The sequence below is a fragment of the Candoia aspera genome, chromosome 3, assembly GCF_035149785.1.
Source record: "Candoia aspera isolate rCanAsp1 chromosome 3, rCanAsp1.hap2, whole genome shotgun sequence".
NCBI classification, from domain to species: domain Eukaryota; kingdom Metazoa; phylum Chordata; class Lepidosauria; order Squamata; family Boidae; genus Candoia; species Candoia aspera.
Genome location: NC_086155.1, coordinates 1,942,476 through 1,956,541, shown reverse-complemented (window position 1 = coordinate 1,956,541; position 14,066 = coordinate 1,942,476). Strand labels below are relative to the sequence as shown.

Below are 14,066 nucleotides of genomic sequence, written 5' to 3'. Positions count from 1 at the left end.
CTTTTCCCCCCAGGCTGGGCGGGGGGAGGCTGGCCCGGCCGGGAGCTCTGCCAGCGGCTGCTTCCCCGGCAGCAGGGAAGCGCGTTCACCTGGAGGTCCGCCTCTTTGTCCCTCCACCGGCCCAGGGAGGCTTATGCGGGGGAGGGGGGAGGGGAGGGGAGGGGAGGGGCCGGCGGGGGCGTGCTTGGCTCCCGATCCCCTCCCCCGCCCGCCTGGGGGAGGGGTTGCCCAGCCAGCCCGGCCTCGGCGCGGCTCGGCTCAGCACGGGACGGCGCGGCGCGGCGCGGCGCAGGGAGGGTTAACTCGCTGCCCAAGTCAGCGTCGCGCTGGGCTTGTCCGTTTCCGATTCGAAACCCGGGAAAAAGGCACGCCTGGCGGCGGCGGAGCACACGAACAGGTAGGCAGGGCGGCGGCGGCGGCAGCGGCGGCGGGAGGCGGCGGAGGCGGGCCGGGCCGGCCAGGGCGGGCGGCGAGGCGGAGCGCTCCTGCGCGGGGCACTGGGGCGAGCCCGGGGCCGGCGGCCGGCAGGAGAAGCTCCCCGGCGGGCGCTTTGTCCGGGCGGGCGGCCGGGCGCTGAGGGCTGGGCGGGGCCGGGCCGGGCCGGGCGGTCCGCCGCTTTGATGCGGCAGCGCCGGGCGCCTCCCTGACCTGCTGCCCCGCGGAGAGGGCGGCCGGGGGCGGCGGGGCTCCCGGGGGGAGCGGTGCCTGCAGCGCCCCGCGGCGGCCTTCCCGGCGCGGCTCGGGGACGCGCAGCCACCTGGGCTGGCGCGGACATCCCGGTCCCCGGAGCGGAGTGGAGCCAAGCGAAGGTCGGGGGCGGGAAGGGGGGGCTGCTTCCCGCCCAGCTGAGCGAGCGGCGGTTTTCTGGCCGAGGCGAGGAGCGCTCGCTCTCCTCTCCGGACAGCCCTGCGGGGTAGATCGCCCGGTGGCTTCTTTCTGGCGGGGCGGCTCCGCTCGCTCGGGAGTGGGTCCTTTCCTTGGACAAAGTAACCCGCGCATGAGCGATCACGCCGCGGACCCTCTGCCCTTCCGGCTTCCTTGATTCCTCCCCCCGCCCCCCGTTTTCTGTTGGACTCCCGGGAGGACAGTTCACTAGTGCCGAAGTCCTCCAAAGGGTATCCCCCCCCAACCGCGCCAGGCAGACGGATGGCTGCCTGCCCCATCCCAGTCTGGCCAGTCGGAAGGCTGCGAGGGACCTTGTCCCCCCCATCCCCGGGGGCCCCTCCGCGCTCTTGTGCGGCGGCGGCGGCAGCAAATCCCGCTCTCCTCCGGGCGAGAGCGCGGATGGGGGCGCAGACCCCGCTGGCCCCTTCCTCTTCGGCGAGGGAGGCGGCGCCAAGTCCGGCTGACCGAAGCTGGCCCGGGATTCTTCCTCGGCTTCGGATCACGTGCCGGCCACGCCGCTGACGCGGAGGGTGCGAAGCGACCCGGGCCTCGCTGCGGGTGAACGTTCCCCAGCTTGGGTGGAGCACAGGAGACATCGCGCCAGCCCACCGGACGATTGCACGGTTGGGTAGCTCCCATTTTCTTCAACAGCACAGGCAAGAGTGATGGAAGTTGTAGTCCAGCAGCTCTAAAGGGCACCAAGTTTTCGGAGGGTGGTCGATAATAGAACTACTTGTTATCCCTTCTGTATCCTTTCAGGCTACTGTGAGAACCCTGCTGGGCCAGATGGGCCACGGTCCGGTCCAGCAGGGCCCGGCTCTCCAGAAGGGTAGAACAACTCCCATCACTCCTGGCCACAAGTACTGACAAGACTCCCGTTGACCAGACTGATAGACAGAAACAGTCTTGATGGTCCCCAGTGTGGATTCCTTGCATGCTTAACCTGTGGGCATCCATAAGGGCATCGTGCACATCACTTGCCTTCCCTGCAGGGCCCACGGCTTTTGCTTTCTACCGGGATGGCTAAGCCACTCATGTGGGCTAGGTTCATGCGGTGCACTCACCTGGGTTGCTTGGCTGTAGTGGATGAGTGGGGTCATGGGACATCCGGGGGTGGCCAGAAGCAAGCCAGTCACGGGAGGGCTGCAGGCCGACTTCATCTTTTTATAAGATCTTTACGCTGGCCTTCCCAAATCTGGTGCCATAGAGATGGGGGATTCTGGGAACTGAACTCTAGACATCCAGAGAGCATTCAGGCTGGGGAAAGTTGATGTATCTTAGGCTCCTTCGTGTGAGCCGTTTAATACCGGGACAGTCTTTGAATGAAGAGAGCGTGTTTGCAACAGACTTCATTCTGATGCCTTTTAGGCCTGTTGGACACTTCATCGATCTCCAGATAAGTCCCTCGACAGCTACCCTGGCTGTGGATGATGGAAGTTTTAGTCCACTACCACCTTTGGAGCAAGTCAGGGAAGGCTGAACTGGACCCTTTTTATGCAGCTTGCAAGCAACCGAAGGGAAATGTCTGAGAGAGTATGAGGCCAAGATAGGAATAAATTTTGGGGAGGGGGTAAGTTGGACCCCACAGAGATGGGGCCGGAGGGCTGGATTTCTGAGGATTGGAAATGTGTCACTTCGGGAATGGGGGATGCAGTGTGTCTATCAGAGCCCCTTGCTTTATCACCCCTCCCTTGCTTTGCACAGCTCTTTCCTGGGACGGGTTGAATTCTATGGGGGTGGCTTGATGGTCCCACTCAGCTTGCAGGGGGTTGATGGATCCTGCTGTGAGCAGAGCTGAGCTCCTCTTTTTGTGGCTATTTAATGAACACCTGGATCTGGAAGGGGTGTAAAGGTAAACTTCTGTAACACCCCAGAGCTGAAAGGAATCTTGAGACCATCCAGTCCAACTGCTGCTCAGTGGGGAATGGTTCCATTGTCTAACTCAGTGTTTCTCAGCCGTGGCAGCTTGAAGATGCGTGGACTTCAACTCCCAGAATCCCCCAGCCAGCTTGTAATGGATGATGTTGATCAGAGACCTTCCTGTCTCTTCGCAGGGGCTGAACCAGAGTATGAATTAACCTGTTTTGAGGATTTGCACAATGTACTGAATTAAACTAACCAAACAGGTTGGGTCTGCACAACACACTGAACCACACATATACAAACCAAAGTTTTCCACAAATGAAAGTTAATCCTCAGCAGGTGTAGCTGTAGTGCAAACGCAGCGCTAAGTCTTTGACTCAACGGGGTTAAGCATGTTGTGTGAACACAGCAAATGAGAGTGGAGCCAAGTAATCTGCTTAAATTGATGTATGAATCCAAAGGTCATAGCTCGCCCAGAGGGGGTGAGATCCCCCTCGCAGTTTGGGGTTCAACATCATTTTCAATGGTGTCAGCAAGTTTTTCTCCTGTGTTCCTCGGTCTGAAAGAGATCTTTTTAAACTGAAATGTATTCTTGCCTCTTTATCAAAAAAAGAAGGGTTGTTTATTTATTTATCTATCAATCAATCCGATTTATATGGCTGCCCGTCTCACTTGTATGAGACTCTGGGCGGCATGCACAATTAAAATTCACTCAGTTGCTTGTCATGGGAGCTTGGTGACAAGAAGAAGACAATTACTACACCAGTAGTCAGGTTAAATCTAAATTTATAAATAATGTTGGCTTATTATGAGCCAGTATCCTCTCTCTTGAATGGCCAAGCAACCCTTCATGGTTCCAATCACTGCTTGCTCACAGGAGCTCTCCTTGTTCCTCTCTTAACCAGACTGAGACATAACCCTTTGAAAAAAAAACTTTTATCTTTGAAGAGGTACAACACATAATTCTTACTTCGACTTGCACGGAACCAAACAACAAACTGCTCATTAACAGGAAGCCATATATATATATATATATGTGTGTGTGTGTGTGTGTGTATACACACACACACACACACACACATATACTGGTTTACTTGGACTTTTGAGCTTACACAAAGAAACGGTAAATCTGCTCCACTCTAACCTGGCCAGTCTGTTGAGATCAGCACATGGTCACTTTGAACAACAAGTGTCTTGAGCAGATTGCAGGCCTGGTTGCAGATGTGTGACCCTCTGTGAAGGGAAGGAAGGGGAGCTGGAAGTTTCCTCCAAATGCTGAGCTATAAAACAGACATTTCCTGGCACTGAAAGCCTTCCGGTGATAACGTAGTTAAAGCAAGAGGGCAAGTGGATAGAAATCCAGCCACATCCTCTGCTGGACGAATTGAGTGAGGCGCTTTGGAAACAGGTTTGGGGGCGGGGGGGGGGGAGGATGAATCCGTGGAAATGGATTTAGGTCCATTTAAGAAAAAATGAGGTCTTCTGGTTTTCCGGTTTTCCGCTTGAGACACTTGAGCATAGATGAGATGATGCCATCTGTAATTTTTGCCTCTGGAAGTCTCTCCCTCTGCAGGAACCAGCCATTCAGGCTAAAAACACAAGTTGACCCACTGCAATATCCTTGCAACATTTCCCTGATTCCAGTTTCTGCCTAGAAACAGCTGGTTCGGACCTTGTCTCATCCAAGTGTGTGATGTGTTTGCTTCGGGCTTGGGGTATGAATCCAGTCCCTTTGCACTCAGGCATGCATTATGACGTTAACTCGGTGTTTCTCACCTTGGCAACTTCGAGCTGTGTGGACTTCAACTCCCAGAATTCCCCAGCCGGCTGGCTGGGGAATTCTGGGAGTTGAAGTCCACACAGCTCGAAGTTGCCAAGGTGAGAAACACCGAGTTAACATGTTGGGCAAACCCAGTCAACTGTGGTTTGTTCAACAGAGCACAGTAAGTAAAACAGCATGGCACAAGATACGAAGCAAGTCATATTGTGCGTGGTGAGTTGTTTCTTTTCTTATGTGTACTGTTGCTCACCCCTTGGTTGAAATAATTGCATATTGGGAGATGGGGGGGTGAATCCCAATCTCTCAGTTCTGCAGTTCATGCTGGCCGTTGGAGTGATTGCATATATGTTGCAGGCGGACTAAAAATGCTGGGTGTCAACAATGGCAAGAAAATATTCATTTATTTATAGATTGATTTATAAGGCCACCCAACTCTATGACTTTGGGTGGCATTCAACAACAAAAACCAAACAATAAAGATTAAGGTATTACCGAATGACAGCGAGGAGAGCCATTTCCAATATCTTCACAGTCTCACCAGGCTGCTTCCACATTGTGATGCATTCCCCAGGACTGTTGCGAGGTCAATTTTCAACTGTCCCCGGTCTCTATATATTTGGACCTACAAAACTGAAGAGATGCTGTTTGTGCAGAGTCTAAAACAGTGCTTGGAACAGAGATAGCCTAGACTAGGGAGAGGTGTGCTGAGAAGGGAAAATGGGTATTGTTTTGAACCCCAAACAGTTGTGTTTTAAAAGTTCTGAGCTGTTTTGTAGATCAGCCATGGTTCAGTAAAGCCAAAACCTGGAATATCTTGGCTGTTCTGGGTTTGGGTTGAAACTAAATTTGGAGGGTGATTCTGAAGTGGTTTTACAAGATGAGTGGGCAAGGCTGGTGCATGTTACCCCTCTCTACCTGGCATGTATACTGGCCTGACATATTTCCTCCCCTGCCCACAAATGTTATCTCTTGCCTGCTGTGTCACTCGGCTGGAACACCTGCATTTCAGCCTGTATCTGGAAAGTTATATGATCCACAACCCCCCAAATATGCAACTTTGAGTTTGGGCATAGAACACCAAAACCCAGCTGTTATTGCACATTGCTACCTTGGACTGATCTACGAGTCACGATAATTTTACAAGAAGTAAGCGTAAAACAAAGACTTCCTGAAACAAGGCTAGAGATGGGTGTCTTCATCAATAGATCTCATAACCTTATTCAGATTGTGCTGGCTGGGGTTCTGGGCACTGGAATAATAGAAGCAGGAGGTGCCAGGTTGGAGAATGTTCTCCTGTGGTCTCAGAAGCACAAATGATGAAGTTCTTAACCATTGTGGTCACCGAGATTTTAATGTAGCAGAATTTCTGTTTTTCCCAGAACGCTCCACTTTCCATTCCAAAGCTTGCAGGGCTCTGAATCATCTTTATGGTCCCACATCCAGCTACTGTACTTTTCAGTGCTCTTCCATCCTTGATTCTCCTTTATTTGCATCTGCATTTCAAAAGGTGCCAATTTCTCTTGCAAAGCTCAGTTCATTTAGTTGTAGAACAAGCCACACAAATGGAGCTCATGTGCATAAGTGCCACCGGTTTGCAAAACTTAGGATGAGGTAGCTGCTGGGGGTTTGAGGCTTTAGACGGCACAGAGCCCCTGGCTTCTCACTGAGACCCATAGCATTTGTTGAGTGGGGCATGGCTGTTGTGTCAGTATAGATATATGCTTTCTCTGATGGCACAAATTGAGACCTGCCAAAGTAATCCAGATTTCAGAACAAAATAGGAGGAGGGAACTGGTGCTGCAACCCTTCATCTTGCTCACTTCAGCTATGTCTTTCTGTCTTCCTTAAGAATTTAACGCCAAATAAATACATGTTTCTAAAATCAAAATGGAATACAATAAAGGTTCCCACAACACGCCTAATGTGGCTATGGAATTAGCCCATTGGGTTAAACCGCTGAGCTGCTGAGCTTGCTGATTGGAAGGTCGGCGGTTCGAATCCGCGTGACGGGGTGAGCTCCCGTTGCCAGTCCCAGCTCCTGCCAACCTAGCAGTTCGAAAACATGCAAATGTGAGTAGATTAATAGGTACCGCTTCGGCGGGCAGGTAACGGCATTCCGTGTAGTCATGCCGGCCACATGACCACAGAAGTGTCTACGGGCAAACGCCGGCTCTTTGGCCTTGAAACGGAGATGAGCACCGCCCCCTAGAGTCGGACATGACTGGACTTAATGTCAAGGGGAACCTTTACCTTTACCTTTACTCTGGGTTCACAAAACCATTAATTAACTTGGCTAGTTCTGTGCAATAGGCCAAGTCAGAGAACCCCTGTTAGCTATTAAGTTGGTTGCAAAAATGCAGATGCTAGATTCTTAACTGACCTGATTGTGCATGTTGTGTGAACACGGCCAGTGGCCCTATTTGAGCAACATGCTTAATTGCAGTGCAGTGCAGGGGCTACGGTTTTGGACTAAGGCCAGGAAAACCAAGGTTCAAGTCTCCCCTCAGCTGGTACCTCTCTCAGTCCAGCCTAGTGTGCAGGACGGTTGTTGTAGAGGAAATGAACCCTGTCTACTGCCTTGAGGTCATGGAGAAAAGGCAAGATAGCAGTCTTAAGAAACTAGTTCAGTGTATCTCAAACTCAGCAACTTTAAGATGTGTGGACTTCAACTCCCAGAATTCCCCAGCCAGCATTCCCTCAGCATCAATTCTGGGAGTTGAAGTCCGCACATCTTAAAAGTTGCTGAGTTTGAGATACACTGAACTAACAGGTTAACTAATGATAACTGATTCCAAGCGTGTGTGGGAGGGGAATTGTGTGGGGAAAACCAGAAAGGCCTTAATTGACCCACTCTGTCTTCACCCCCAGGGTGTTAAATATAATTCAAAGCAGACTTGTGCAAAGGGCTGGGCTAAATCCCATGCATTCTAGGAGCAACTGAACCCACTCTGATGCCTTGGCGCACTTGCTCCTCTCAAGAAAAAGCTGGAGAAAAAGTGTCTGGAACGCCAACTCCAAGGCTTGGAAGGGCAGTTCTGGAAGAGAAACTGGATTAGGACTCTCTATTCCCCGAAAGCAGATTGCATCCTGTCTGTCGAATTGTGTGGTCCCTAATCCGTGCTATGGAGAACTGACTGGGTTGGTGGTTGACCAAGAGGTTGAGTTCTGTGATCAGAGCCAGGAGCATCCACGTCTTGATGTTGTAGCCCTTTGCATTGTACAAGTCAGGGGTGCCAACGTAGCCTGCCATGGCACTGTGGCTTTGGTTCTGGAGTTTGGCAGCAGATAGAACATTGGAGAAGACATCTGGAGTGGGAAGGCAAATACATTTGAAGAACCAGAGGCGATGAGTCACAGTTCTAAGTTAGGGTGGGGTTCACACAACACACTAAGCCCTGGTTTGCATAGCTGTTTATTGAATGAGACACGGTTGGTTGGGTTCACACACACACTCATGTCTCAGGTTAAACTATAATGTAAAATCATAGCTTGCTTCATGAACTACAGGTGGCTGGGTTTATACAACATACTGGGGTTGCTCCATCATTATTAATATCTTCTCTTTGCCTAATATTTCTTCTCTTTTTAGCCTTGTGTTTTTATAGGTTTTAAAGTAAAATAACAATAATAGTTCTGTATATCTTAATGGTTTTTTAAGCCTTGTTGTACACCACCCAGAGTCACTTGTTTGTGAGATGGGTGGCCATATAACTTTGACATAGGAAGGAAGGAGTGAACGAACGAACGAATAAACAAACAAACAAACAGACATGGTAAGCCATGAACTGCCATTTGCAAGCCACGGTAGTTGGGTTCCTTCAGAATAAAAACAATTCGAAGCAACATCGCGCTTTAGCATCAGGGGCCTCCCGGGGTGGGCCAGGACAGCCAAGATGGCAGATGTGTGATTGCCAGCCTTACAGAGATCAAAGCCTGCCTCCCTCGATGATGTTTGTTGCCCACTGCCCCTAAAAAGGGGCGGGGCTTTGGCCATGTGGCTGCAGCTGCCATCTTGGTTTTCTTGACCCTCCCTGCAGATGCCCCTATTTAGCATCAGGTGTGAACCCTGCCACCATCTGGAATCTCTTGGGCCAAGGTGGGTAGACTTCATCTGGATAGAACCTGGATTCCAAAAATCTTGCCCAATCCAGGTGGAAAATTCCCAAAATGGTATCTGGGAAATAGTCCGCCGGCCTAGCACGTGGGTTCTTGTGCATCAGCACACGGGGCAAATGCCAGGCTGGAGAAGGGTGCAGCTGATCTCTGCATGAGTTCTTGTTCTCCACAGAAGCTAATTTGGGCTCCTCTCTGGAGCTGCTGTTTGCTGGATACTTTCAGCCGACTCACGCCGGCTTCTCTCAGCCTGAGACTTGGGGGCATTCCCCATCTGTCCTACAGGGCCACATGCAAGCTCCAGAATTTGTTGGGAGCTGGCAGAACGAGAGGGAATGATCTGCTGTGGCTTTGGCAACAATGTGGGGAGGCTGGCAGCTACTTCTGGACAAAAGTGGGGGGTGACGTTTGACCTGAACTGGGGGAGGAAGAAGGAAGTGGGAGACATCTTGTAGCATGGCGTTTCTCAAGCTCAGCAACTTTAAGATGTGCGGACTTAGACTCCCAGAATTCCCCAGCCAGCATTTGTGGACTTTAACTCCCAAAATTCCCCAGCCAGCATGGCTGACTGGGGAATTCTGGGAGTTGAAGTCCACACATCTTAAAGTTGCTGAGCTTGAGAAACGCTGGTCTAGTACTTGTTCCACCCTCCTGCCCCAGGCGAGGGGGCTGAGAGCACTGGCACTCAGCCCAACATACTTCGGATGAATTATTGAGCAGGGAGGTGAAGGATGAGTGGAATTCCTCAATATCCCCCCGCCCCCGGTCTTTCATCAAATGTTTTTCTTGCAGGGGATAGTTAAGTGAAGTGGCACCAGTGCTCTGGAGCTGGGTGGCCTATCCTGGAAGGAAAGCGGGTGGCTCGGTGGTGCCAGCTTGTTCTCCCCAGAATGATTCCTTCACAGGCAGCTGAGGACCAGATTTATTTATGTTTTGGCCCTTCACTGGTCCCCCTCCGCTTTTTGGGGTTTGGAGGGTGGAGTGTTGGCACAAGGTGCCGATGCCCCCTTTGGGTCTCCTCTGGGGGTTGGGGGTTTGGTTGTGCCACTTGCGGTGGGTGGGGCACTCTTTGCATCCATTGGGAAGGGTGGATCCCAGACGGGCAAGCCTTTCAGAAAGGAGTGTGTGTGTTTGTGTGTGTTTTGGAGAGGAGCCTCAGGGCTCACAGCGAAGCGCCTCTCCCTTGTTCATATCTTTTGATGGGGAAGCCCAGCTGAATGGTTTTCTCTTGTCTCTTGCAGTCAGCCCAGCGGAGGCCAGCCTGCCTGGGCAGGTCCTGCCAGCTCCCTGCCTTTTGGTCTGGGAGCACTTGCAGGATCAAGGCTTTGTTTCCCCCCCACCAACACACACAACGGCACACTTCCTTCTTCCCCTTTGCTCTTCCCCTCTGCTCGCCTTTGTGGCAGGAGGGGGTGTGCTTCAGGGAGGAGGCACAGAGGGAGCCTGGCTTCCTGGGTCCTGGGGGGTGGGGTCCTCCTTTAAAAAAATTGTTTGCTTTAGTGGGGGGGCAGGTGGGGAAAAGAAAGGGCCTGAACTGAATAAATACAGGGGCATAATAAAAACACCTCTTGTAATCTGGGACTTGGGGGGGGGGCTTCACTGATGCCGGTTGCAGACGAAGTAGGCCCCTCTTCCTTTTGCAAGATGTTGCGGACTTTGCCAGGAAGCCTTTAGCTAGACTGGGGTGGGGGGTGGGGGGTGGGGGGCTTCCTGGGATAGGCCCAGTGCAGCCATGCTGGGCCCTGTGCTTTTGGTCCCAAAAGCAGCTGCTGAGTTGCAGGATGGGGCATGTAGCCATTGCAGGTTAACATCCCACCCCCTTTCCCATCCAGCCACGGACCTGATTCCCCTCCCTCCGTCCCACCCTCCCCTGCAGATCCCCGCTTTCTAGCACAACTCTTGCCGCAACTGCCCATGTCCACAATGCCGTCTAAACGCAGCCTGGCCTTGGACTCTGATAACAGGAGCCGGGAGCTGAGCCCTCTGTTTAGCCGCAAGGCTGGTCCTGCCCCCTCTGCCTCCCCGCAGTAGTGGAGGGCTTGGTTGAAATCACACCAGCTCAGGTGCAGAGTAGTCTGCGTGCATGGCGGTGTTACGTGTGTGAACGGGCAGACCCAAAGGGATGAATCATTTTGTGATGGTCAATGTGTTTATAAGATACAGGCAGTCCTCACTTAACAACCATTCATTTAGGGACTGTTTGGACTTTTGGTGATGCTGAAAAAACTGGCTTATAACTGTCGCAGTGTCCCCGCAGTCATGTGATCATGATCTGGGCTCTTGGCAACCAGTTCGCGTTTATGACCGCTGTAGTTTCCTGTGGTCACGTGATCGCCACGTTCCACCTTCCTGGCTGGCTTCTGGCAAGCAAAATCAATGGGAGAACTGGATGATTCACTTAATGACCACATGGTTTGCCTGATGCCTGTGGTGGTTTGCTTAATGACTGCTGCAAAAAAGTTCGTAAAATCGGGTTGGATTTGCTGAATGACCGCTTTGCTTAGCAACTGAAATTCTGGTCCCAATTGTGGTCGTTAAGCGAGGACTACCTGTATTCCAGTTGCTCATTCCACTAGACTTCATCCATGATGAAAATATCAGCAAGGTTTTGCAAATCCCCCCTTTTCTGATGGGAGGTGGGATTTGGGGTTGATCCAGCGTAGGGGGGCCAGAGCAGGACAGAGCAGAGGCTTCCAGTGTTGTTGTTGTTTTAACCTTTGCGCTTCCCTTTGTTGTCTTCACTGTACCCAGTCTTAGCCAAACTGTCTTGGTCCCTTGCTAGGCGGCTGCAATAATAACATCCAGCCAAAGTCAGACCTTCTGAACTGCAGCTTTTTTATTTTGACAGCGTGGGCCAATAGGAGCAACAGGGCAGCAGCAGCTGTTAGTAGACAAGGTGGCATCAGAATGACGACTGCATGTTATGATGTCATTGTGCATATGAAGGGAGTCCTCGTTTAGCGACCACAATGGGGACGAGCAACTTGGTCATTAAGCAAAGCAGCTGCTAAGTGAACTGGCGCTGGTGCTTACGACCTTCCTTCAGTTTTCCTTGGCTTTACAGACCTGCAAAGGCCATCGATGCGAGGGTTGGTCTCAAAGTGACTTTGTCTTCCCTGTCGTAACTGTGATCAGTCACTAAAAAAAGCAGTCGCTAAATGAGGACTACCTGTAACAGGATTATGCTATGTGCATGCTAACATGGCATGCACATTGCCATTTGCATCCTGCCCCTGGACAGCTGTGGTCCTGGGTCTTTTGCAGACCACCCACATAAGACCAGCAAGGGTGGCTACGTGTCATTTTCCCAACCAGTTTGTTGGGATTCCAAGATGTTGGCTTCTGTCATCGTTACAACATCAGGAGACGATGAAGGAATGGGTTCAAGTCATCTGAACAGGCACTCTCGTTGCACTGGATTTCAGTCCCCATCATCCCCAACCAAGGATGCTCCTGGGAGTGGAGGGGGATTGGAGTCCACTTTGTTGAAAGGCTGCTAAATTGGGGGATGGTTGGCTGATGTCACAGAACTTTTCTCCCTGTTCCTTGCTGGAAAAAAATCTGATTTATTATAAAGCACTGTTTAATTCATAACGAGAGTTTATCGTAAAGCAGTGTTTCTTAACCTTAGAACTTTAAGCTGTGAACTTCAGCTCCCAGAATTTCCCAGCCAGCAAACTGGCTGGGAAATTCTGGGAACTAAAGTCCACACATTTTAAAGTTGCCAAGGTTGAAAAACACTGTCTTAAGTTTAAGTGAGCAAGGTATGAGCAGCCATTTTTTCCAGTGTTCTTTATTTAATATTGTTTACAACAAACAGCACCGAAGAGGACTTTTTTAAGAAGTTTTGTTTAGAGCTGGGTGTTGCTTTCAGCTAGCTTAAGTTTTTAACGTGGGAAATCATGCTCCCGTGGCAGGCCTTTTTTTTCCTTTTAAAAACCCCATAAAACAGGAGTGGTGCCTCTGTGGGTTATGCTCTCATTTGGAATCACAGGAGAACGGGGAGATTTTCTTCGTAGTGAGCATTAGAGGGTGAATCTTGGGCTTGGCTAAAGGTTGTGTTTCTGTAAAATGCATCCTGCAGGTTAACATGAAAAGAGAAAAGGCCGTCAGCTGGGAGATGGATAGCAAGGAAAAGCTGGCCTTGGTCAACGGAAACTGCAGCGACCCACCCCCCGAGGAGAAAGACGCCCCCCCCATAGAGGTCAAAGGAAAGAGGAATAATGCAGGTATCTTTGCAGCTTCTGGACAGGTGATCTGGACGCCATCACTTATTGGGGGAGCCAGAAGCCCCATCTTTGTCCCTGCCAGGTCCGACTGGGATCATCCGTCATGCTCTGGAAGATGGGGTGGGGCTGCCTTGTGGGGGGGATAAGAGGGGGAGAAGGGAAGGAAGGAGGGCCTTTTGCTGAAGCATGTGGACCATTCCATGTGCCCCTTCTGGAGAGCCACATTGCAACCTTGTTGAGTCAAAGGAGGAGACATATCAGGTTGGGAACGTCTTGGTCATTTCCATGTCCAGCTGGTTAGGAAAGGAACTTCTGGATGCTCCCAGCACCCAGGAATCGTTGGCATCTGAGATTTAAAGCTATATGCGCAAAACTATGCAGCACCTTGGCTGGGTTCATGTAACAGATGAACATCTAATCCAGCTTAGCAACTGCAGTGGATCTGTTCATAGAACAGGTGATGCCCAAGCCCCCAACCTGTATTGGATTCCTGATGGATGTGTGGGAGGGAAGGAGGATACCGTATCTGGGAACCGTGGTCTGTCTTAACGTGATGTCCTAGCTTGTGCAATCTGCCAAAGGCAGTGGCCGGATTCCCACAACACACTGATCAGCAACCGCTCCACTCCATTTTAGCCTAGTCTGGTGTCCTTTGTGAATCCAGCACATGGTGTTTCTGCTTTGTCAAGTGCAGCTGAAAGAGCTGGAACCACGCAGAGCAGCTGATGGGGCCCAACGCTGGATGTCTGTAGTTGTGGGGAGGAAGAAGGGGATGATGCTCAGAGCAACATGGCATGAGAGATGGGGGGCCTAGACTAACCGCTCTTCAGCAGATCTTTGGGTGCTTGGATGGGCATCAAGGAGGCGGGCAGACTTGGGAACCGCAACCGCAGAGCCATTTTGGAGCAACTGAGCTTGGTGAACTTGCTTAGAACTGGGAAGCTGTCAGGGCCTGTGGTTTGCCCCAGGCTGATTTCTGCAGAAAGGAAGTCAGGAGTGTCAGAGGGCCAGGCTCACCTTCCTGTTGACTGAAGGCACCCGATTCCTTTGCACAGATGCCAGTGAGGCAGAAAATGTGGCCTGCAAGGCAAAGGAGAAGAGCAAGGCTGATGACGTCCCCAAGGAAGGCCAGGAGGTAAGAGCTCCCTGCGCCAAGGACAGGTGTGTCCTCCAACTCCAGGATGCGTTTAGAATCA

General features: G+C 51.5%; 1 protein-coding gene across 1 annotated transcript in view; it reads left to right on the top strand.

Moving 5' to 3' along the window:
- Positions 1 to 280: 280 nt before the first annotated feature.
- DNMT3B (DNA methyltransferase 3 beta) overlaps positions 281 to 14,066 on the top strand; it is a 38,187-nt gene continuing 24,401 nt past the window's right edge. Inside the window, exons 1-3 of the mRNA XM_063296801.1 lie at positions 281 to 397; positions 12,726 to 12,870; positions 13,926 to 14,005. Of these exons, the coding sequence (XP_063152871.1) occupies positions 12,732 to 12,870; positions 13,926 to 14,005 (219 nt within the window). The 5' untranslated portion in view covers positions 281 to 397; positions 12,726 to 12,731. The remainder of the gene's footprint in view (positions 398 to 12,725; positions 12,871 to 13,925; positions 14,006 to 14,066) is intronic.